This window comes from Malaclemys terrapin, chromosome 1 (genome assembly GCF_027887155.1).
Source record: "Malaclemys terrapin pileata isolate rMalTer1 chromosome 1, rMalTer1.hap1, whole genome shotgun sequence".
NCBI classification, from domain to species: Eukaryota; Metazoa; Chordata; order Testudines; family Emydidae; genus Malaclemys; species Malaclemys terrapin.
Window position 1 is genome coordinate 24,406,976 of NC_071505.1, and position 22,774 is coordinate 24,429,749.

At 44.3% G+C, this 22,774-nt stretch overlaps 1 protein-coding gene across 2 annotated transcripts in view; it reads left to right on the plus strand.

The window, feature by feature from the left end:
• GSAP (gamma-secretase activating protein) overlaps positions 1-22,774 on the plus strand; it is a 72,150-nt gene that overhangs the window by 40,133 nt on the left and 9,243 nt on the right. For both annotated transcript variants that reach the window (XM_054017661.1, XM_054017668.1), the window contains exons 17-27: positions 185-254; positions 1,057-1,139; positions 2,753-2,806; positions 8,865-8,993; positions 9,406-9,464; positions 9,911-9,942; positions 11,918-11,979; positions 13,830-13,925; positions 18,649-18,719; positions 19,293-19,387; positions 22,008-22,127. In XM_054017661.1, coding sequence (XP_053873636.1) covers positions 185-254; positions 1,057-1,139; positions 2,753-2,806; positions 8,865-8,993; positions 9,406-9,464; positions 9,911-9,942; positions 11,918-11,979; positions 13,830-13,925; positions 18,649-18,719; positions 19,293-19,387; positions 22,008-22,127 — 871 coding nt within the window. The remainder of the gene's footprint in view (positions 1-184; positions 255-1,056; positions 1,140-2,752; positions 2,807-8,864; positions 8,994-9,405; positions 9,465-9,910; positions 9,943-11,917; positions 11,980-13,829; positions 13,926-18,648; positions 18,720-19,292; positions 19,388-22,007; positions 22,128-22,774) is intronic.

Below are 22,774 nucleotides of genomic sequence, written 5' to 3' on the forward strand. Positions count from 1 at the left end.
AGTCTAATGAGTATAATGGTTCTCTTTCTGAAAATATTGTTTGACTTATTTCTGTGGCACTCTATTAGGCACTGAAGTGCAGGCGAAAGATGTTCATTGATATGGACTATTCCAGAGTCTTTCATTTGAACACAAGCTTTAAATACAGAACTGTAATGAACTCTCCATTGTTTGACTTTCACAGATTATTCAGTGGATTTCTGAGAACCTGTCAACATGTTCTACATTTGACCCCTTACAGGAATTGATCATTGGTAGGTGTTTTTTTGCATTGCATGTTAAATTACCCACTGCACGTTTTTGCTTAAAGGGAGACATCTGAAGATAAAGCCACACAATTGCAAACTGACTCTCCTGCTGCTGCTGCCTCATCTTTTTAATTGTACTCCTGGTTGGTTGACTCCGCTGTTGTACTGGGTTGCTAATTGAGAAGACAAGTACATTGCAATTCTGTTTTTCTGGCACTTTGTACAGCTTTACAAATGTGATTAGCTGCCTAGTTGTGCAGGAAGAGAGATCCATTACCATTTTGCCCTTTCATGAGCCAAATTCTCTGCCTAGCAGGTGGCTCAAATAGCGGGGATGTGTGCCAGATAGATGAATAGAAGGGGAAGGAGTAATTCTCCTTTAGCCTCAGCCAGGTCACCGAGCCATTCCAGGAAGGTTGCTTCAGCATAATGGCTGGTGTATCCTGTGACATTTTCACCTATCAGCAGATCCCCTGGCCCAGCCAATCTGAGCCCTGTCTCCTGTGTGTCTGTTCAGGGGACCCCAGCTGAGCTGAGGCTAATCAGCTGACACCGCCCTGCACGGCTATCTGGAATTCCTTTCCTCCCTTTGTGCAGTGGAGTCTTATCAAGTTCCACTGCTAAGGAAGCTGCTGCAGTGGCAACATCAGGATTCGTTCCCAAACAATTAATTGACAGATTAATGAGGGAAAGGGGGAGTAAAAAGGAAGACTATAAAGCTTTTTCTTGGTGACGTATAACTTTATACAGCCTGGTCTCTGTAAATCTCTCTCTCTCTCTCTCTCTCTCTTTTTTTTAATGCATTCAGCTTCCTTATACTGGGCAATGTGTCCAGAGACTAGCAAGCTGGATAAACTTTTGCCATATACTTCACTGCTGTACTGGAATGGGGTAAGGAATCAGCGGCTACGAGCACTAATAACTTTGGGAGAGGGTTTTTATTCTTTAAATTTTGTCATAAGACCTGTTTGCTTTTGGAAGCAAATTTATTCTTTTTGGAAGATGATCTAGTGCAGGGGTGGGCAAACTTTTTGGCCTGAGGGCCACATTGGGGTTCCAAAACTGTATGGAGGGCCAGGTAGGGAAGGCTGTGCCTCCCCAAATAGCCTGGCCCCGCCCCCTATCTGCCTCCTGACTGTCCCCCTCAGAACCTCCCACCCCTCCAACCCCCCCTGCTCCTTGTCCTCTGACCACCCCCTCCCAGGACCCCCCCACCCCTAACCGCCCCCCCGGGACCCCACCCCCTATCCAACTCCCCCTGCTCCCTGTCCTCTGACTGCCCTGACCCCTATCCATACCCCCGCCTCTTGACAGGCCCCCCGGGACTCCCATGCCTATCCAACCCCCCTATTCCCCGTCCCCTGACTGCCCCCCCCGAACCTCTGCCCCATCCAACCGCCCCCAGTACCCTGTCCCCTGACTTCCCTCGACCCTTATCCAACCCCCCCCCCGCCCCCTTACCATGCCGCTCAGAGCAGCAGGACTAGCAGCCACACCGCCCGGCTGGAGCCAGCCATGCCACCGTGCAGTCTAGAGCACTGGGGTAGGCCGGCGGCTCTCCCAGCTGTGCTGCCTGAAAGGAGCTCACAGCCCCACCGCCCAGAGCGCTGGTGGCACGGTGAGCTGAGGCTGCGGGGGAGGGGCCTGGGGCTAGCTTCCCCGGCTGGGAGCTCAAGGACCGGACAGGACAGTCCCGCAAGCCATAGTTTGCCCACCTCTGATCTAGTGGCTTGTTTGTCTATTTTATACCTGTTTTATGTTACCTAGACTTAATGTGTCATGGTTTTCAGGAATCTTTATTTTTGGTAAATGCATTTATGAAATGTCAATGACAACAGCTGTGATTGCATTTATGTAACTGTTATGAATGATTACATTGGTTATGGTTTTTATGTAATAATATACCAGTTATTGTGTGCCTATGTGGTATTTATAATGGATGCAGAGTAACTTTAGTCAGTAGGATCCTGCAATTCTTTCCAATAGGTACACAATCTGGAGAGTATTACCATTATGAAAGTTTCATAGAGAAAACAGCATTGGGCAGGTCTACACATGGCTAACATAATCACCAGCCAATCAAAAGTTTTCCAGTCTTCAGCCTTCTCCAGTAAGGCCTACTGTCTGATTTTCCTCATTAACACTAATTATTACAAAAGTTCTGGCGAGCTGGCAGCTTATTTAAATGGTAGTTACTTAACATTTCAAACACTACACACACGTTTACTTTACACTGTGTCGGCTGGAGACTGTTTATCTTGTATACTGGATCTATCAAGCTACTTTAATCCTGACAGAGAAGACCACTTTTTTCATCCCAGCACAGAGAGAAAATAGTTTCCATACTACTTTTGTGCAAAGACGAATGTGCTGTCTTGGTTAGCTAGATTACAGCCCAGAGGAAAGTGATCTGAAATCTTCACATTTTTATGTTATAATCTGTTATATCTGTTTGTATCTTTTAGACTAAATTAATGTTTTAATTTCCTAATATTTGTTTATAGATTATCCCTGGAATAACATGCATAACGGACATTATTTCTTTACCTGAATTAAAGGTAAGTCCCTACATATGAAGGTGTTGCTATTGATAGGAAGGGTATGGGTTGTCACTTTCCTTATAAACATTACTGTAATGCACATGTTACCTGAAAATAAGGATGAAGAAAGAATTGCTCTAGTTTAAGTAGCTTTTATGGTTGCTAGAAACATGAATTTTCCAGACAGATTTTGCTGGCTCAGAAATGCACTGTAGTTTGTCAAGTCTTTGCCCTTTTCTTTCGGAAAGACATTGGCTTCCACCCTGGATGCCTTGCAGTTGTTTGATGCCTCTTTATTCTGTGACCGAAGTTAAGATGGGGGAAGTTTCTTTGCACTGGGGACATGGGGGGATTTCTAATGTACATCTCCTCTCACTGGGGCCATTGGAGGTGTCACTATATTTTCAATAGGGATGTAAATACCGTTTAAACGATTACAAATATTTTGTTTAAATGGTCAACCGATTAAGTGGCTGGGTCTGCTTTGGCCAGGCAGCCGGCAGGCCGGGGGTTAATGGTTAAAGCAGGTTAAATGGTAAGACTAAAGCTTACTGGTTAACATTTTACATCCCTAATGTTCATCAGCACCAGCAGTTCAGGATTTTTCCGTTCAGTTTGGCCACGGTACCCTGTGCTTGCATTGTTGTGATCACTCTGGCCATGCTGTTCAGAAGAAGTGGCTGTTTCACCTAAACAAACCAATTGTATGGGCACAGACGGGTATGGAAAAGGAGCTGAACCTGGTGAACATAAGAATGGCTATACTGGGTCAGACCAATGGTCCATCTAGGCCAGTATCCTGTCTTCTGACAGTGACCAATGCCAGGTGCCCCAGAGGGAATGAACAGAACAGGCAATCATCGAGTGATCCATCTCCTGTTGTCCAATACCAGCTTCTAGCAATCAGAGGCTAAGAACATCCAGCAAAGGGGTTGCATCTCTGACCTTCTTGGTTAAGAGCCACTGATGGACCTATCCTCCATTAATTTATCTAATTCTTTTTTGAACCCCATTATAGTTTTGGCCTTCACATCACCCCCTGGCAACGAGTTCCACAGGTTGACTGTGTGTGTGAAGAAATACTTTCTTTTGTTTGTTTTTAAACCTGCTGCCTATTAATTTCATTGGGTGACCCCTGGTTCTCAAGTTATGTGAAGGGATAAATAACACTTCCTTATTCACTTTCTTCTCCCCACCATTCATGATTGTATAGACTTTTACCATATCCCATCTTAGTCATCTTTTTTCCAAGCTGAACAGTCCCAGTCTTTTTAATCTCTCCTCATAAAAAAGCTGAACTCGGGGGAGGGATAGCTCAGTGATTTGCACATTGGCCTGCTAAACCCAGGGTTGTGAGTTCAATCCTTGAGGGGGCCATTTAGGGATTTGGGGATTTAGTTAGGGATTGGCCCTGCTTTGAGCAGGGGGTTGGACTAGATGACCTCCTGAGGTCCCTTCTCACCCTGATATTCTATGATTCTATAGTCTTTGGCAGGGGAAAAGGTCTATAGTTCCTGTATTTGCTATGAAAGCTGGATTGATGATTCCTTCATCTCCCCCGTCCCCCAACCCGCAACTGCCTTCAATCGAAGTCTTCACTTTGTATGAAGGTTAAGGGCACTTGGCAGTTGGGAGAACATGGCTGTAAGGACACTGGTAAATAAAATAGTAAGATCTGTGCTGAATGTTGGGAGAATCGCTGATCAGTAACATAGGAGTGATGTTCAAAGTTCTGGGAACCCAGCATGTGAGCAGAGGTCTCTTGTGGGAGTTGTATTCTGGACATAGCTTGCTCTGGAACTTGAGAATATTGTCAAATGGAATAACTTAAGTCAGAAGTGCTCTTTCTCCCCACGTGCTCAGAACTAGTTTAAAATTTCAGTTTTAACTGTCTCTAAGGGCCCAATTTTCCTGGTATCAGTGGGATTGCTCCTGATTTACACCAGGGTGAGTGGAGAATTGGGCCTAGCTGCTTACCACTGATTTCACTGGGAGTGGATGACACTTGGGAGATCAGGTCTTGAGATGGATCTTTGGTCACCATATGCTGCATATGCTCACTGAGGTCAACATTTAGCTGGCTGTTTAGTTTGTCTGAGATTTAACCTCAAGCTTCTGGGAGCAAAGGTCTTTAGCAGCTGCACTTCTTGATTGTGAAACTCCTTTCCTACTTGTGTGTAAAAACCTAAACAGACTGAGAAGGATAAAGTTAAACTGAAGACACTTATTTTCTGCTACTTTTGACTGCAAAGTGCTCTGACTCTTATGTGACGCTAAGATACAAATGCTCTGGGGTCAGATTCAGTGCTCTGTTCTGGCTTGTTTACTCTGCTTCAATTATACAAAACCACCATAGACCCAGTTTCACTGGCCAGTTAATGGGGTTCTGGGTGGTTCTTGTTGCCCAAGAGTGAAAAAGCAGCCAGAACATAGAATTGAATCTGGCCCTTTATTTATTATTTCTGCAGTCTCTCAGGTGCATGAGGCATTTCACAGACACAATGACATCTCCCAACCCTGATGAACTTTCTATTTAAGGGCCCCATGTCCTTTGTGAAGTTCTGAGTGCTCCCAGGGAATTCCTTCCCATTTGAGGGTGCGCCACATGTAGTAGGAAAATGGATCCTAAATTCAACAGCCTACCAAGGGATAACATACACAAGGCTTGGGAAGAAGGGGTTGTGAGAGAGGCCAGGATCACCACTGTAAGCTCATGGAATATGTTTGTTTGTGTTACATAGAAATCTGATCAGTTTCTTTGAACAAATTAATATATTTATACTCACTCATGTTTTAATCTGTCAGGAAGAGTGGGATAAAAGTCTGTATTGGAAGGCTAACTGGAAGGAAGAATCTTGAAGAATTTGAAAGAAAAGAGTGAGGCACACACAATCGGCCAGGGGGCAGGCATTGGAAAAGGCAGTCTCATGGCATGGGGGAGTGACCCGGCCTGCTGAGCAGGCAGGGAGTAAGCATTGAGCTTTGTTGCATATTTACCTAGTGCCTCTCATCGCAGTTAGTTATACATCCTCCTCCACCACCAGTTAGGTGGTAGAACACAGATCCATACGATAGGCAGTGAAGAGGACCGCTGTAGCCATTCAAAACTGCAAGAGGAGTTCAGGCAAGTAGTCCTCACTGTGTTGGGTAAATATAGTCTGACACGACTGCTCTTGTGGAAAGGGCATGGGGTTTTTAAGCCCTCACAAGTGGGGAGGACCTTTGGTTTGACATCTCTGAAAAATGACACCGTCAGTAATACAGTATCAGGCTGGGCCACTAATCCTGTACTGTCCGGTGGTACAGGGCAGCCTGCAGAATGAACACCACTTCCACCTGCATTATGGAGATCTTTCCTCCAGTTCTTACCCAGCCTGACCTGGTTTCTCTCTTTGGACAGGCCACAGAAAACCAAGACTTTAGGCAACACACAATCCTTTATTTTAACTGGTGACATTTTAAATGAGACCAAAAGATGCTGCTGGTTTTAGTTTTCAGTGACCTCAAATTTTAATCTTCAAGCCTGCCACTTTGCTATGGACTCACCAGACAAAAGCAGCTTTTCATCGTGTCAGACGGGTTTGTATGGCTTGAAAACAATGCAAGGGGGGACTGGCAGGAGATCCATAGAGTTGTGCAATTGCAACTATCTAAACTCGTCACTAGATGTCATCCTTGTTGTATATTCTGGCTGTTGTTAACCTAACAGTAACACTTATGCCAAAAAATACTGTAGTAATATGTTGTAGAGTTAGTTATTTTGCCTATTCGCTACCAAAAATCTGTCAGTTGTGTTAACCTAAAGTGCTTAACCTAATTAAACTATGTTAAAACCCAGACTGACCCTTATCAGCTAAGGCTGCACGAAAGTTGGGGAGTATAGTTAAACCATACTATACACTTTAAAAGTTAGCCTGGGTCTCCTCATAATTATGTGGGAGTGTGTCATAATTCGCTGTGATGGATTGTAGGTTGTCTTTCAAAGTCATGCCTGATCTCGAGTGCAACTGGAGAAATAGGAAATTAAGTGAATAGTCACATGTGCCTGTACTTTTTGAAATGATTTTGGGTACTCCATTTTAGATACCTTTAAAAGGGACTATGGGGTTTTTTGGGTGGATGGTTGCTCAGCACTTTCTGAAAATTAGTCTCCTTTAAAGTATCTCAAGTTTGGCACCAAAATCACTAGTCCCTTTTTTGAAAGCTTTAAACTATTATATTTAAAGCTGTGATTGATGGAGAATAGGTTTGTGTCAGAGCCTTCTGGGGGAGAAAGAGCCAGTAGCTTCTAGAAAGATAGGACTACTCAGGAGCAAGTGAACTTTGAGTGCTATGCAAAGAAAGGGTACATGTGATGGATTTTCCAATAGCCAGCTAGTCAGGTTCAAAAGCAGATGTGAAATAATGTTAAGGGGCAAAGGACAGAAAACAGCTTGTTTGCTCAGGGCAGCAGTTCCATGCAATATTGAATGAAGATGCAACATACAAGGGAAAATGGACTATAATGTTTGTTTAAAAATTAGAGCAATTAAGGTGGTCATGCCTGCCCTCGAAGATACCTGGAGGAATAATGGACTGGTCTCCAGGGAGGTAGGTCCCTGACTCTGAGGGCACACTAACTCAGATGGGCCTTGTGGATGCTGCAGGGCTGAAAGGAGGAAAGCATCTGATGGTCTAACACAAACCCTGCCGTGCTAGGATAGATGAATTCTTGTTTGACCCACTGAAAGTGCAGGATTTTACTTTCACTGACTATGCAGCTATCCCAACCTAGACCAGATAGGATGTTTAGAACATTTACTCTTGGTTTTTCTCTTCATCTTCTATTGAGTGCTGTTTTATTCAAAATATTTTGAGTCTTAGACCAGAGATTGGATACTGTGGGCAACAGGTGGTCTCCAGATCAGGACGGGCAAGATGCTGGTTCCTATCTTTGCTTTCCCACTGCTAAACTACATTAAACTACAGCTAAAAATACATTATTTCCCTGACGTTATTTTCCTGATGTTCCTTTTCTGTGTAAGCCATCGCTGTAGTTGCCACAGGATTTTTGTGTGACTGACAGTGGAAGGGAAGTGGTCCATATGAGTATGAATTAAAGTGCAGGGAAGGAGGCGAGGTTTTCATGTGTCACTTTCTCCAGTAAGATGTGCTCCATGCTATGAAACAGTGTCAGAACTGCCGTTTTAGTTTTCTTGGTAACTTCATTGTGGCAATTATTAAAGGTAAGAAAACTGGCAAGGGGCAGAGGCAGCTAAAAGCCTGCTGGTGCCCCCAAAGTGTTGCTAAGATGATGGCGGTGGTTGGAAAGGTGTGCCAGGAAAGACAGACGAACAGGAGGGGTGACAGGAATATAGGAGTAAAGCTTAAAAATGTGTGTGTGGGGGTTCAACTATGTCCTGTCCAGTACAGTGCACGCTGCTGACCCTTAATAATGGCCTCAAATTTCCATTTAAAAGAAATAAATTAAAGTCAGACCCAGTGTGGAATTTTAGGTGCAAAAACAGGCTCAGGAAACCAGAATTGTATGTGTTTGGTTTTTCCTGTTACCCTCCTAGGTTTTAAGTCAATTTCAAAGTTAAAATAAAAGGTTTAAAAAATGCTGTGGAAAAGCTTTTTTTCTGGGCTGAGTTTGTTATATCAACTTCCCAAATAGGACTCTATAACAAAAGTGCTAATGCAATTCTGTAATGGTACAAACCTTGGCGTGCCAGTATAATGCAGAGTTATGGCTGAGGAGGAGAAAGCCACTGCCAAACAAAGAAAAGAAATATCAAATGGGAGAATATTTGAAAGAACCAAGTGTCTGCATTGTTCAGCTAACGTTCCCTCTGTGCAAAATGGGCAGGTTGTTCACCTGCTACGCTGAAAGAGAACCTTTGTGTAAGAGGTTTCATAGCTTTCTTATATAGTAGTAATAATTTCTCCGTACAAGAATGGCTTTAAAAACCAATAGCCCAAGACTGATTTCCAACCCTGCATTTATCATCATTCTCTCATGTCGTCATTTGAGCGATAAACTCAATAGATAGTTTTACAACTGTGCAATTTCATGCTTTTGTTTATATATTTGTAGGTTCAAAATTGTAAAGGCTTCTGGGAAAAGCTAAACTTAAACCTGGAGTGTGTGAAATACGCTGAGCCACACCTGCATTACAACAACAATGTGCTCAGGAGAGAATGGTATAAGCTACTTTCAGAAGAGGTAAATGAACAGGTTGGATAAGCATCCATCATTATGTTTCCATGATGTGAGCATTGTTTTAAAGCTGAATACAGAAGTAAAGAATTAAGTTGTTGGAACTCATATCATTAGACATTTGATGAGGAAATTGGGTAGCTCTTATGGGGGGGCAGTCAGTGATTGTAATTCTTACCTATAGGTTCAGATAGGATCTGAATTCCACAATCTGCCACCAGGTTGGGGGCTTGGATTTCTGCTACACTAGCTTTCTGTGGGTTTCTTGAGTTCTACCAGTTGCAGGTTGTGCTTTTCAAAGTGATTGAGAGGCACTACTGTAGAATTATCCCCATTAGAAGGGAAAGCTAGCACTGTTTCTCATCGATCTTTTATGTGGCTGAATTTTAATAGTTCTGCAACTGTTTTTTCAATGTAGAAAGCCGAGGAAAGAAGAACCACAACATATTTGAGGAATATTTTTGAGAATGCAAAGAAGTAGGTAAAATATTGGTGATTTTACCCTTCCTTATTCTGATTAAGTGAATGCTGTGTTTTAAGTGGACCATTCTGGACTTAAAAGTGCTGTGAAACTGGGTGCATCTCACTGTTATTACATGTTATTACCTGGCCAATTCACCTCACCTATGGGAGGTCACCCAGGTGTCAGTCAACCCAGGTCATCAGGGACTCCTGATGATGGCCACAAAACTGTCCAGGGAATCCAGCATTCTGGGCTTTAAGACTGACCGTTAGAAATGAAGATTTCTTCCTTTAAAAACATGTTAAAATTAAGTTAATGCCACTATCCTTAATAAACTGAGCTAGTTTAACATGGCCAATACATGCAATTTTAAATCTGATTAGCTGCATGTAGATACGTAACTTTTCGGTGTGTGTCTATCCTTTTGAAGCTGTATTTAAATTCAGTTTTCCCTCCCTAGGGTGCTTTCCAATCTTGCTGAATGGAACTTGGGTAAGGAAAACATGCACTGATGCAGTCTGTGGCTAGGTGGGATGCTGAAATGGTTACAGTCTACATACCATGGCCTGAAACATTCATTTTCAAATATGTTTGAACCTGTTTGCCATTGAAGGATCTGAGGGATGAGGCAGGTAAAGTTGGATAACTAAAATGCAGGAATAGAGTCTCTCTCTGATGTATAGTTACAGCGTCAGGAGACCTGGGTGAGACTGAAGAGCGCCTTTGAAAATGATCTAGACAAACACAGCCATCTAGGCTTTATCTACACAAGGAGTTTTCCTTAAAGCAGGGATAGATGACTGACAAACATCTGAGCTTTGTCTTCTTACAGCTTTCTACAGTGCTACCGCTACAGAGCTGCACCCATTGGGAGATTATGGTAGAAAAATCCTCATGGAGACAAGGCACTAGCCTCCATCAGTGGCTGAGCAGAGCTGATCAGTAGCATCTTGGAATCATTTCAGAAATGCTAGAATGACCGTCAAGACCCCTACTTATTAGTTTAAAACTTAGTTAAAACTTAGTTTCCATAAAATTCATTGACAAATCATAAGTTGCTACTGTATTCTTGTTTCCATTGCTAGGCATTTGAGGCTTTCAGGACCTCTCTTATTCTTTAAGTGTCGCTTTTGTCATGTGATTCAGGTTTCCATTCACAAGCTGATCAAGATTTCCAGACTGCAGCCCCACCTCCTTTACATCACTGTGCTAGTCTAAATATTGGTCACTCATTTAAAAGCTTTAAACAAATCCAAACATGTCTAGAATATAAAGGCAACATTAACTTCCAGTATCCAACATTATGATCCTCTTCCCTCTCCTTCAATCATTGCTTTGGAGTCTGACTTTTAGGACCCCAAGTGGCCTTAGCTAAATTTCTGTAGCCTTACACTGCAACCACTGCCCTGTCTTCTAAAGATGTTGGTTTAAGAACCATACACTTGTCTGAATAGTTCATTCGTGCCAGAACCTCAACTGTGCCTATAGACTTTCCAGTTAGTAATAGTAATAGTGAGCATTTACCTAGGTCATTTTATCCATAGATCTCCAGGCATTTTAAAATGGGGATAGCCAGACCCATCTTTGTACGGATAGGGAAAGTGAGGTAGAGGGGGCTAAGTGGCTTGCCCAAGGAGCAGCTAAATACATATACTTCAAGGCAGGCAAAAGATAGTTAAAGGGAAATGCTTAAAAATTTAGGGGCCTGTTTCTGCAAGATGTCAAGTGAAGCCCTCTAATCCCAGTCCATGAAAGTGGAGCTGCTCGGCATCTTGCAGAGTCAGGCTGTTAGTTTGATCTCGTAGGACAGGAAGAACGCGTAAGGAGTCAGAAGATGCCAAGCTCTGCCTGTTGTGTTCTATACCTGTTCTTTTGTTTTGTAACCTCTTTCTTCCATGCAGTTAAAGGGAGTGCTGTCGGATATTTAGATTCACCTTACTCAGCAATTTGTAACTGAAATAGCCAGGCCAAAGAGTTCTGCTGTGAGTGTAGGAGGTGCATTCTGTGAAAAGGCTACTTTGCTCTAACCAGTTGTATAGCAAACCCGCCCAGATGTTTGCCCTTGGTGAGAGTTGTAAATGTCAAGATCTGAACAGTGTGCATTTTGTATTCTTGTTACCACTGGATTTTCTGGACCTGCCGGCTCTAAAGGGCTAATGGTGGTGGCAACATTTGTCTTGGAGATTGAGGGAAAGAGCTATAGAAACAAAGTGTGATGCTATTGTATAAGAGAACTGAGGGGAGAGAATAAGCTTTTTTCACAAATGCCTCCATCTTAGAGCAGCTGGGGAAGACTGCCTTGTGACAATTTTCTGTTCCGTCACTCTTCTCTGAATCTGTCTAGGAATGGGAACGCTATGCCTCCTGTTTGTTTTTCCTCATTTCTAAGTGGTTTTGGAGTCCCTGAGGTCTCTCACTAATTCTGCAGAATCATGCATTTGAATGATATTAATTCTGTTTATTTCAGAGGAAAGGCTAGTTCCTCTTTTTCAAGAGGAAGACTACCAGCAGCGATTATTAATCGGACTAGTAAGTGTTTTTGTTACATTCTGTGCAGTAGAAGACATGCAACCTTAATCAATGTAAAGAATAAGTTCGATAGTATTTATTTGTAGTTTTTCTTGCCAAGTCTTTTATTCAGTGGTTCACTAGAAGATCACTTAGACCAGTGGCGGGCAACCTGCAGCCCCTCAGGGTGATCCGCTGGCAGGCCACGAGACAGTTTGTTTACGTAGACTGTCCACAGGCACGGCCGCCTGCAGCTCCCATTGGGTGGGAACAGTGAACCACGGCCACTGGGCAGCCGTGCCTGCGGACGGTCAATGTAAACAAACTGTCTCACGGCCCGCCAGTGGATTACCCTGATGGGCCGCAGGTTGCCCACCACTGATTTAGGCTAATCAGTGTTGGGACTAGAAATGGGACAGAACATGCTGCCATGCAGGAATCAGTTTGGTTCCCTTCTCCCAGGTCAAGACACTAATCCCTAAAAATGAAAATTAGGAGGTAGATCATCGCTAAAAGCTAATCTGTCAAAACCTGACTTCCTCCAGTACAAGCTTGCTCTTTTTCTTATATGCTGCTGTACTCCTTGCCAGGGCTGCCCAGAGGATTCAGGGGGCCTGGGGTCCCCGCCGCCGAAGACCCGGCACTTTGGCGGCGGGTCCCCGGGCAGAAGGACCCCCCTGCCACTGAATTGCAGCCGAAGACCCGGAGCGGAAAAAGCTCCGGGGTCCCGGGCCCTGGGAGAGTTTTCCGGGGCCCCCGGAACAAATGAAGGACTCTGCTTCAGGGGTCCCGAAACACTCTCGTGGGGGCCCCTGTGGGGTCCGGAGCCTGGGGCAAATTGCCCCACTTGCCCCCCCCCTCTGGGCAGCCCTGCTTCTTGCCTAAACACTGACTTGCCATCCTCACTGGGCATCATCCCAAGCCCCTGTCACTTTCAGTTTTTAACTCCCTTCTAATCCCTCTCCCATGTCCTCCTCCCTCTTTGCAAGAGCTGGCCAACTTTCAAAGAGAAGATCAACAAGATCCCCCATGATCATTTTTCCTTTTCCTGCTCCCCACTTAACACCCTTTTCATTTTCTCCTTTTTCTCACCTGCCCTCCACTTCACTTGTAACCCCACTACATCTATTCGTGGGCCACCTCCTCTTTTACTCCATTTTCCCTGGGTGATCTCACATGGCTTCATCTACTGACTGCATGCTGATGACTCACAAATTTAGATCTCCACTCCTGAGCTGTCCCGCTCCATCCAGTCCCAAATCGTAGCCAATCTGTTGGAAATCTCCTGCAGATTTCGTGACCTGTTCAAACTCAGCACGGATAGAACTGAACTCATCTTGCCTCTGAAACCCTCAGCACCTCTCCTGTTCTCTGCCACTCAAAATCTAGGGTTCATTTTGGACTCCTCTCTGTCTGGCCCTCTCATCCAAATCCTACTAATTCTTTCTCCAGGACCTAAAGTTGAATGCTGAGAACTGGAATATTTAAGAATCCTCTTTTCTTCCAGGTGAAGGACTGTGTAGAAGTTGTAGCCATGTGTTGTGATATATGCAGCCACTGTAACGTAGTAGTGTTTATAGAGATTTAGAATTGCAGGCTTTCTCCTGTTAGGCAGAGAAGCGTGATCCAGGGATAGTTGAAAGCCTTGTGTTATGTTCATTGGTCCATTGAGCTGGATCTGTACTAAGTTATCATTTTGGCTGTTTAAAATCACTTTTTTCTTTGGCGAGAATGTGTGAGAGCCAGTGATCTCAGTGCAAATCATGCTTGTTTGCCAGAGACAGAAGATTGTTGTGCTAGTTCATGTGAATTGGCACTTGCACCTGCTTGAACTTTGAGAAGGCACCTACAAGGCTGTTTTCCTTTTCCAGATGGTTGCTCAGTTGAAAGATCATCTTATGAGGCATCTACAATATGTTGGAAAAACGAAGATTGACCAGATAGTTCTGGACTATGTTTCAAAACTGGTTAGTTTGAATTTTTTCCCCTTATTTTCCAAATTTAAGTTACTGTTGGAACTAGGTTTTTTAGATCATTTTCTCTGGGCAAGGACTGTCTTTCTCTGTGTCTTGTGCATGGCTCATGGCTCAGTAACCAGTATCTATTTTCTAGATGTGTGTGTCTATAATAAGAAGAAATATTGGAGAAGAAAACTAGTCACTGATAAAATAAGAACTATAAGATTCCTTGCAGCATGAATGCTTGATGCTTAAAGTAGAACTGGGATGCATTTTCTCTTTTGCTACAGTTTTCTGATTTTCATGTGTTCCATCTTAATGTAAACAAAGACAAGAACTTCTTGGGGTCAGAATGCTTAGTTAGCCCTGTTCTGCCAAAGTTTCTGGCAAAACAAATCAATTTAGATTGAGCCTTTAAAATAACCCCCACTATTTAATAACAAAATTTATGATGAATTTTGCTCTTTAATGTCACTTAAAGTAAGAATTCTCTTAATATGCAATTTATAGGCTTCCATTCCCATAGGCGCCTTAACAGAAACTAAACAAAGTTGTTATAAACACAGGCAAGATGCCCATAAAAATTACTCCAGCCATTTGGCTGGCACACTTTGCAAGCTTTGTTTAGAAGTCTATCACTAGACCTGGATCTCCCCTCATCCTGATTGGGAGTTCTCACTAAATTCATAACATCTTTACATTTCCCATCAGGGCCACCCAGAGGATACAGGGGGCCTGGGGCAAAGCAATTTCGGGGGCCCCTGCCATAAAAAAAAATTGCAATACTATAGTAACATGTATTTGGAAATGTAAAAAATAACCAGTGAAATACATTCAAAAATTATTTTTTAATAATTTGAAAATACACAAAATACATTATTTAAAAACATTAAATGCTTTAATGGTATGTATACATTTGCAATTACATAATGGGCTGTCGCTGGGTGATGGTGATGGTTGGTGCCAATGGGCTGTCGCTGCCTGGGGGTGGCGCTACTGTTGCCCAAGGCTGGGTGGGGAGCTGGGCTCTGGGTCGGGGGGTGCCCGGCTTAGAGGGTCTGGGCTCGGAGCTGGGGGTCAGGGTTGTGTGGGGATGGGGTCAGGGGGGATGTCCGGTTCAGAGGGGCTGGGCTCGGAGCTGGGGGTCAGGGTTGTGTGGGGATGGAGTCAGGGGGGATGTCCGGTTCAGAGGGGCTGGGCTCGGAGCTGGGGGTCAGGGTTGTGTGGGGATGGAGTCAGGGGGGATGTCCGGTTCAGAGGGGCTGGGCTTGGAGCTGGGGGTCAGGGCTGGGGGGGATGGGGTCGGGGGGTGCCCGGCTCAGAGGGGCTAGGCTCGGAGCTGAGGGTCTGGGGGTGCCCAGCTCAGAGGGTCTTACCATGCCGCTTCCCCGCTCTCCCAGAGCCTCAGCGAGCCGCATCCAGGAGCTCCAGCCGCTCGGCCCGCCGGAGCTCGCAGTCCCGCCCCCCTTACCACGCAGCTCCGAGCAGGAGGACCTCAGGCCCCGCCCGAGCCATACCGCCGCAGCGCTGTCCAGGGCCGCTCCTGGACGTGGTGCGCTGAGGCGCTGGGGATGGGGGAAGGCGAAGGCGGGTGGGAGCCTCCGATATTCTCGTGGGGGCCCCTGCGGGACCCAGGGTCTAGGGCAAATTGCCCCACTTGCCCCCCCCCCCCGCCCGTTTCCCATACCCCATTTATCGGTCAGGTGGCCTGAATGTGATTCTCTTTCCAGCATTCTTTAATGTAATCTCAGCAGTGTATGGCAGGGCAGGAACCAGCCAAGCAGGAGGTAATGAAAAATGGGTTTCGTTTTGTTCTTAGCCTTCATAGATCATCACTACGGCTACGTTTTAGTAACAGGTATTTTCAGTAAAAGTCATGGATGGGTCATGGGCATTAAACAAAAATTCACAGCCCATGACCTGTCCATGACTTTTTCTATAGACCCCTGACTAAAACTTGGTCCGGGGGTCTGCTGTAGGGGGCGGGAAGGCCAGGGGGACGCCACACGCTGCTCCTGCCACAAGTGCTAGCTCAGCAGCTCCCATTGGCTGGGAACCCCAGCCAATGGGAGCTGCGGGAGCAGCACCTGCAGGCACAGGCAGTGTGCAAAGCCCCCGGGCCCCTCCGCCTATGAGCTGCAGGGACATGCTGGTGGGAGCCGGGAAGCGCCACCCCCAGGTAAGTGCCCCCCTGTATCTCAACCCTCTGCCCCAGCCATAGCCCTGAGTCCCCTCCCACACACCCAAACTGCTGCTGCAGAAGTCACGGAAAGTCACAGAATCCATGACTTCCGTGATCTCCGTGACAAACATGCAGCATTAATCATCACAGAAGTACCTTAGAAAAGCCAGAGTGGCTGAGTACCTCAGTGGAACCTCAGCATCTCGGAAAGTAAGGCATAAAAATTCAAAAGTGGCATAGGCGCTCTAGAAAATATTAACCCTGTCACTGCACTATTGGCTGGTCTAGTCCATTTTGCTACTGATGTTTTTTTTAACCTGGATTTTCTCCAGTTCAGTTTTAAGTTTACCAAGAGATGAGGCTTATACTGCTCTACCAGCTTCTACTCCATGTTCATTCTTACTGAGATGGAGAATGTTCTGGTGGTTAATGCACTGGATTAATGTTCATGTCCTGTTCTACCGCAGACTCACTAGGTGACCGTGGGCAAGTCACTTACTGTCCCCCATCTGGAAAACAACAACAATGCTTCCTTTTCCCTGCACTTTGTCTTGTATATTTGATTGCAGGAACTGTGGGGCAGGGATTGTCTTTGTACAGCCTAGCACAGTGGGGACTCTGAAGTGCTATCAGAATAGAATCATAGAATATTAGGGTTGGACGGGACCTCAGGAGGTCATCTAGTCCAACTCCCTGCTCAAAGCAGGGCCAATCCCCAACTTTTTTTTGCCGCAGATCCCTAAATGGCCCCCTCAAGGATTGAACTCATAAACTTGGGCTTAGTAGGCCAATGCTCAAACCATTGAGCTATCCTTCCCCACAAAATATATGGAGATATACCTATCTCATAGAACTGGAAGGGACCCTGAAAGGTCATTGAGTCCAGCCCCCTGCCTTCACTAGCAGGACCAAGTACTGATTTTGCTCCAGATCCCTAAGTGGCCCCCTTAAGGATTGAACTCACAACCCTGGGTTCAGCAGGCCAATGCTCAAACCAGTGAGCTATCCCTCCCCTAATACAAACAACGTAAAAAGACTTGCACACACTCAAAACCTGGTTACATCATTATAACTGAACCAAATGACACCTTTAAGCTGCAATTTTTCTGAACTGGGTAGACGCTGGATAAGTATGTGCTTACTCAAACTCTACCAAGTCCCTGTAGTCATCCAATATTGTCATGCAAGTAATAGCATAGCAAATGACTGTGGCATAACTGTTGGGAACTCCTTTAGAAACTTCTCTTCCCTACTATGTGCCGATCTTCAGATATAGCTAAAACTCCAGATGTAGCCAGAGTATAGTTAGACTAAGGACTCTGTTGCTTGCTGGACCAGAAATGAAAGCCTTTCCAGACAGGAGGTGTGGATTTTCTGGCTCATGCCTGAAAATTGGAAGTCATTGTAATTTCCTGGAAATGAAAGAGAAACTGCTGAACTCCAGAGTATTTCAACTGGAATTTCCCATCACGTCCAAAAAGTTTCGAACTTGGAAAATATTGGAATGTTAGTCAGAGTTATCTGGCTTGTACAAGGAGTTCATCACTGTACCGTGGGGAAGTAAACTTTAACTTCTCTGTGCCTTCTTATCCCCCAGGAACATGGGGATGATACTTGCCTTAGGAGTGTTCAGTTAATCCCTCCAAACTAGTGTTTCTAAAGAATTTTGAGCCCCCCCAGATGAACGGCGTTAGAGACATGCCAGATGTTTGCGGTGGTGTTGAGCTACAAAAACACTTCTCATTTAACATTAATGGGATTATTCCAAACAGCCCTATGTGGCAGTTGAGGTTTTGGTAATGAGGCTGGACTTGTACGCTGCACTGAGCATGTTTAGGAAATCCTTTCAACCTTCTCATACAAGGGCAGGTTCTGGTGAGTGGAGCTAGGAGCTGGCACTGGCCAATAGTTCTGAGCTGGAGGTCAGCCAGGGAGCACAAGAAAGACTGTGTGGGCTGAACACTTGTTTGTGGGTATTGGAAATCAGCTAAGAAGAGAGACTGAACTGGGGAAGGTCTGAGGAGAAAAGCTCACTTGTGTGCACTCGCCTCTTGCTTGGTGGGTCTGCAACTCACAGGCAGGAAGCTTGTGGTCTCCCCTCCTTCCCCTTTAGACTTGTGCAGCGAATTGAATATCCCACTGCTTTTAACATTCGTCAGTTGGATTGGGACCTTGAGTCCTCTCCCCACCAAAAGGCCCAACCAGGTAGCCATTATGTTTTCATTTGCCTCACAATCACGGAGTCTTTTCACATCTGTTTGTAGTTAAATAATGTGCGTTGGCTGGCTTGGCTATGCACGCTGTAGGGATACTGGTAAATTCAGAATTTAGCTTTAGGATTTCTTGTGCATGAGAGAGACATTGATTAAAGGAGGCAGCTTCCCCATCTCAGATGTTGGGAAAGTGATGGGAACGACTGAAGTCCTGATTGGAATTATCAGAGGAGACCTAAAATCCACACATTGTTATCATGTGAACTGGTGTTGGAAATGCTAGCAGAGGCTAATGGCCTTCCACACAAGAACTCATCCACATTCCTTTTTGTTTTAGCTGGATCTGATCTGTCGGATAATGGAAGCTGTTTGGAGGAAATACAGTCTTCAGTCCTGTGTTCTCTGCTTGTAAGCAAGAGTTTTCCATTAATCTGCAGCAAGTTTTATAGAATGTGGCAAAATGGTTTTGCCAAGTCCACCTTGCCATGAGTGGTTTTTGGTAGTATTTATATTGCTAATACCTGACTGAAAACCCAGCACCAGGTAGGCAATAGAGGACAGTTTCAACTAGTTGGGGGCGGGGGTACATAAAGAAAAGCCTCACTGAGCTCCTATTGGTTTGAGTCTGGGTTGTGGGTGCTGAAAAATCAGGCCACTTACATCCCTATGCAGATACTTACAGACAGGAAGTGTCTAACTTTAGGTACTCTACTTAGAAAGTTGTAGTTCCTTGTTTAATGGCAGACTTGTATGTATGCTGTGAGCAGGGGGCTCCACATAGATTATGTATGGCCACGTTTCAAATTGTTAACAAGAACTAGAATCCAGTAACTTTAACTCTTAAATAAACCAAGATGGTATCTCAGGACAATGAATTCCTTCTGTTTAAAATGCGTTCATTTAACTGTGACACAAAGTGACTAAGCCATGAGGGGAGTTCGATGTCTTTGGCTGCTAACAGGCTGTTTTATTAAATGCCAGGGACAAGCGAGGAAGCGCGGCAGAGTTTGCAGCTTTCCACATCATGAGTCGGATTCTAGAAGCTGCCAATGGAATGTGTATACCCCTGCCTCCTGGTAAGCCCTGTGACACTGGATCTCTACATTTCATTATTTTATTCCACCCTTGAGAATAAGAGCATTGCTTTGAATTTCTTCCAGACAAATAGCATTTGCAGTAAGTGCAAGCTGTATTAACTTTGGCAGGCCTGAAATGTACTCAGCACAGCTGTGTGGGGAAGAGCTCTCCATAAACACCTGCAGTGAAATAAAACATATGTCAATAGTTACAACAAAGATGGCAAATCATGTAGTTTTTGAAAAGTTTCACTTCTGAGCACCATTTCAATTCTGTGGAAAAGTGTCACCCAGAGATACGTTTTTTTTCCCTTCCCCTTTTTAATGAATTTTTAGTTCAGAAAGTAGCTGGGTTGGAGTTTGTTTTAAGGGCTACCAACGTAAATGACATCCAGTGGCAAAACTGTTTTCATGCTGCCCTGCTAATGTATTTCAGCCCTGAACTTCCAGCTGTGAGGATGGAGTAGAGGCCCTGATCCTGCAGCTGCCCCCAAGGGTGAGCCCTGTGCCCATGTAGATGTTCATTGACTGCAGCTTAAGAGTCTGCTCATGTGAGGCAGCTTGCACTATCGAAGCTTTCATTTCCGTGTCTGTGCAGTCTTTGAAGACTGCAGAGATTGAACGATTTCAGTTAGTGCCCGTTTTCAGAAGGGTCACCAACCAACTGACACAGTAACTGCTCTTGGACACTATGCTGCAAACTTGAACCAGTAATATGAAGGCTCTGTATCTCATTACCATAAACCAACCCCTGAATCTACACTTTTAGATGCTGGACTGTTCATTCGATGCTTCATGTCCCACTTTTGGGAGTAGCAACCAATTCTTCAGTCTGAAATACTTTAACAAAAATCTACTTGAGTAGAATGACTCTCTTGTTTTGCTTAGTCAGAAACTTTGGCCTGGAAATATTGTGACTTTGGCTTTTTGGGCTACTGGAGTACAAACATCATGTTAATGTGATCTTGATCTGTTGGGAAAGATGATCATAAGCAGGGGTGAAAGTAACTTAAAGGACTTACCGGTACGGAGTCCTGAGCGGGGGCATGGCCTCAACTGGAAGAGGCGGGGCCTTTCCAAATTTAAAGGCCCTGGGGCTCCAGCTGTGGCTGGGAGCTCCAGGGCCTTTAAATCACCCCAGAGCTACCAGCTGCAGAGGCGGCTGGGAGCGCCGGGGCTCAGGGGCAAATTAAAGGGCCTGGGGCTCTGGCCGCTGCGGAGCTCCAGGCTCTTTAAATTCCTGCGGGAGCCCTGCCACCACTACCCCGGGGTGGCAGGGCTCCAGCAGGGATTTAAAGGGCCCGGGGCTTCCTGCAGTGGCTGGAGCCCCGGGCCCTTTAAAGCGCTGCCAGAGAAGCCAGTCCAGTCCCACACAGTGTACCGGACCATACCGGCTTACTTTCACCTCTGATCATAAGTGACCCTTACCTCCATCCAGATGAACTGATGTCTCAGTTGGGGACACAGGAAGAAGGGAGAGAAAAGATGGGGAAATGTTGATTTAATTTAAAATGAAGAGTGAGAATGCTACAAGGCACTTTAAAGTTGCTATTCAATCTGTTACAGATACAGAGACTATATAAAGGGACCCACAGGGATAAATTAGAAAGGAGTTTGTCTCAAGAAATCCATGGGACAAAGGGCGTAATGAAAATGTGTCCGTTTTTCTTTTGATGGTGCTAGACTACCATTACCAAGAGCTTCTGATAATCCCCCATAGAATTTTCAAAGCACTTTCTTTTTAAATTTTAGGAAGAATTTCTTAACACTAATTTTTGTAAATCGCATGTTGTTGTTTAATTTGCCAAAGCAGTAAGGGGCTTACAGACACCTGATAGATTTTGTCTGGATTTTAATCCAGTTAAGAATGTTTCTGCAAAAGGATTTGGCTTATCATACTGTTAGTTGTGAGACCAAAGCATGTGTGTAACCACATGCTGGGGGGATAGATCTGAGTCTTAGATCAGAAACATGAATCTCAAAACTCCCTCAGCATTGATGCCATTTTTGTGCTGGTTCATGCTATGCTGGAGCATGGATAGTAACCACATATAATGCATGTTGAGGTTTATTTCTTGATTGCTTTTAGCAGGGGGGACTAAAAGACACATGCATAAGAAATTTTAAATGCAAACAAACAATTTATAGAATATTTAGCACTCTTTTGTGAATTAAAAATATTTTAAAATAAAGTAACTACTTTATGGCATGTCTCCAGACTCCCCCGTTTCATTTCCTGTTCCTTGCAGTGTGTGTTAAGATAATGGGAACTCAGCAGTTTCACATTGTAAGTAGAAAATCCTTTGAGGAAGAAGGGTTTTTACCATATTGTAACATAGTATCAGTTTGAACTGATTGCCCTTCAAATTGATGTATTCAACTGTAACTTAATACTGTTGCAGAGAGTGGAGGTGTTTAAATAACATGAAGACTAACATTTTTGTATGGCAAGTGCTGATAAACTCTTCCTCTCCACCCACAAATAGAAGTATATGTGTTCGTAAAGGAAGTATTGTTATCAACTAAGCTTTAGTGCTATGGCTGGCACGGCTGTAATTAGAGGCTTTGCACAAAACTGTTTGTATTTCTGTTGCACAAACAAGTGGTGCTTTCTTTGCAGGTTTTCATACTTTGCACGTGGGGCTTGGAGTTAGATGTCTGCCTTTGCATACCCTGCTGCATTACATTGATAATGGGGTGTTACAGCTGACTGAGACATGCGCTATAAAACTTTTGAAAGGTATGGTGGATTTAACAATAGACACTTAGATTACATTCCTTTGTACCAAGTCTGCTTTGGAAATGGATACCCTTTCTATATTTCAAAGGGACACCCATGGCTCTTTGCACAACTGACTGCTGCTTTTTAAAAAATTTGAGTTTTTTTTTCTTACAGTACATAGAGGAAAAATACAAGGGCCGAAGGTTCAATTCTGCACTTAAAATTGAAAGTTATTGTTGAAAGTTATTCCTGTGGAGCTGCTTTGAAGTCCGTGTGATTGCACAGCTGTTCCAGATGACAAAATGGGGCATGAGCCGACATAACACTATCCCTGATGTGATAGACCATGAAATAGCCATTGTGAGAATTTCAGCAGATCACCACATGGATTCCAGTCTCGTTTTTAAACTAGGAAATTGATAGAAACGTTAACATTCATGATTTTCATAGGATTTATCAATAGCTTAAAAAAAGACCCCTGCCCTCAAAATAACTGGATTAGCTTGCCTCAGCAAACTTCCTCAGATTTATACAACAGACAAAATGCTTTTGGTGCTGGCATTAGTGGAATGTCCAGAAATTCTGCACAAGGCAATAAAGTCTTTTTAAAAGAAAAAACCCAGGAGTTTAAGACAATCATGCTTTAAAGAACTTTTAAAATATGC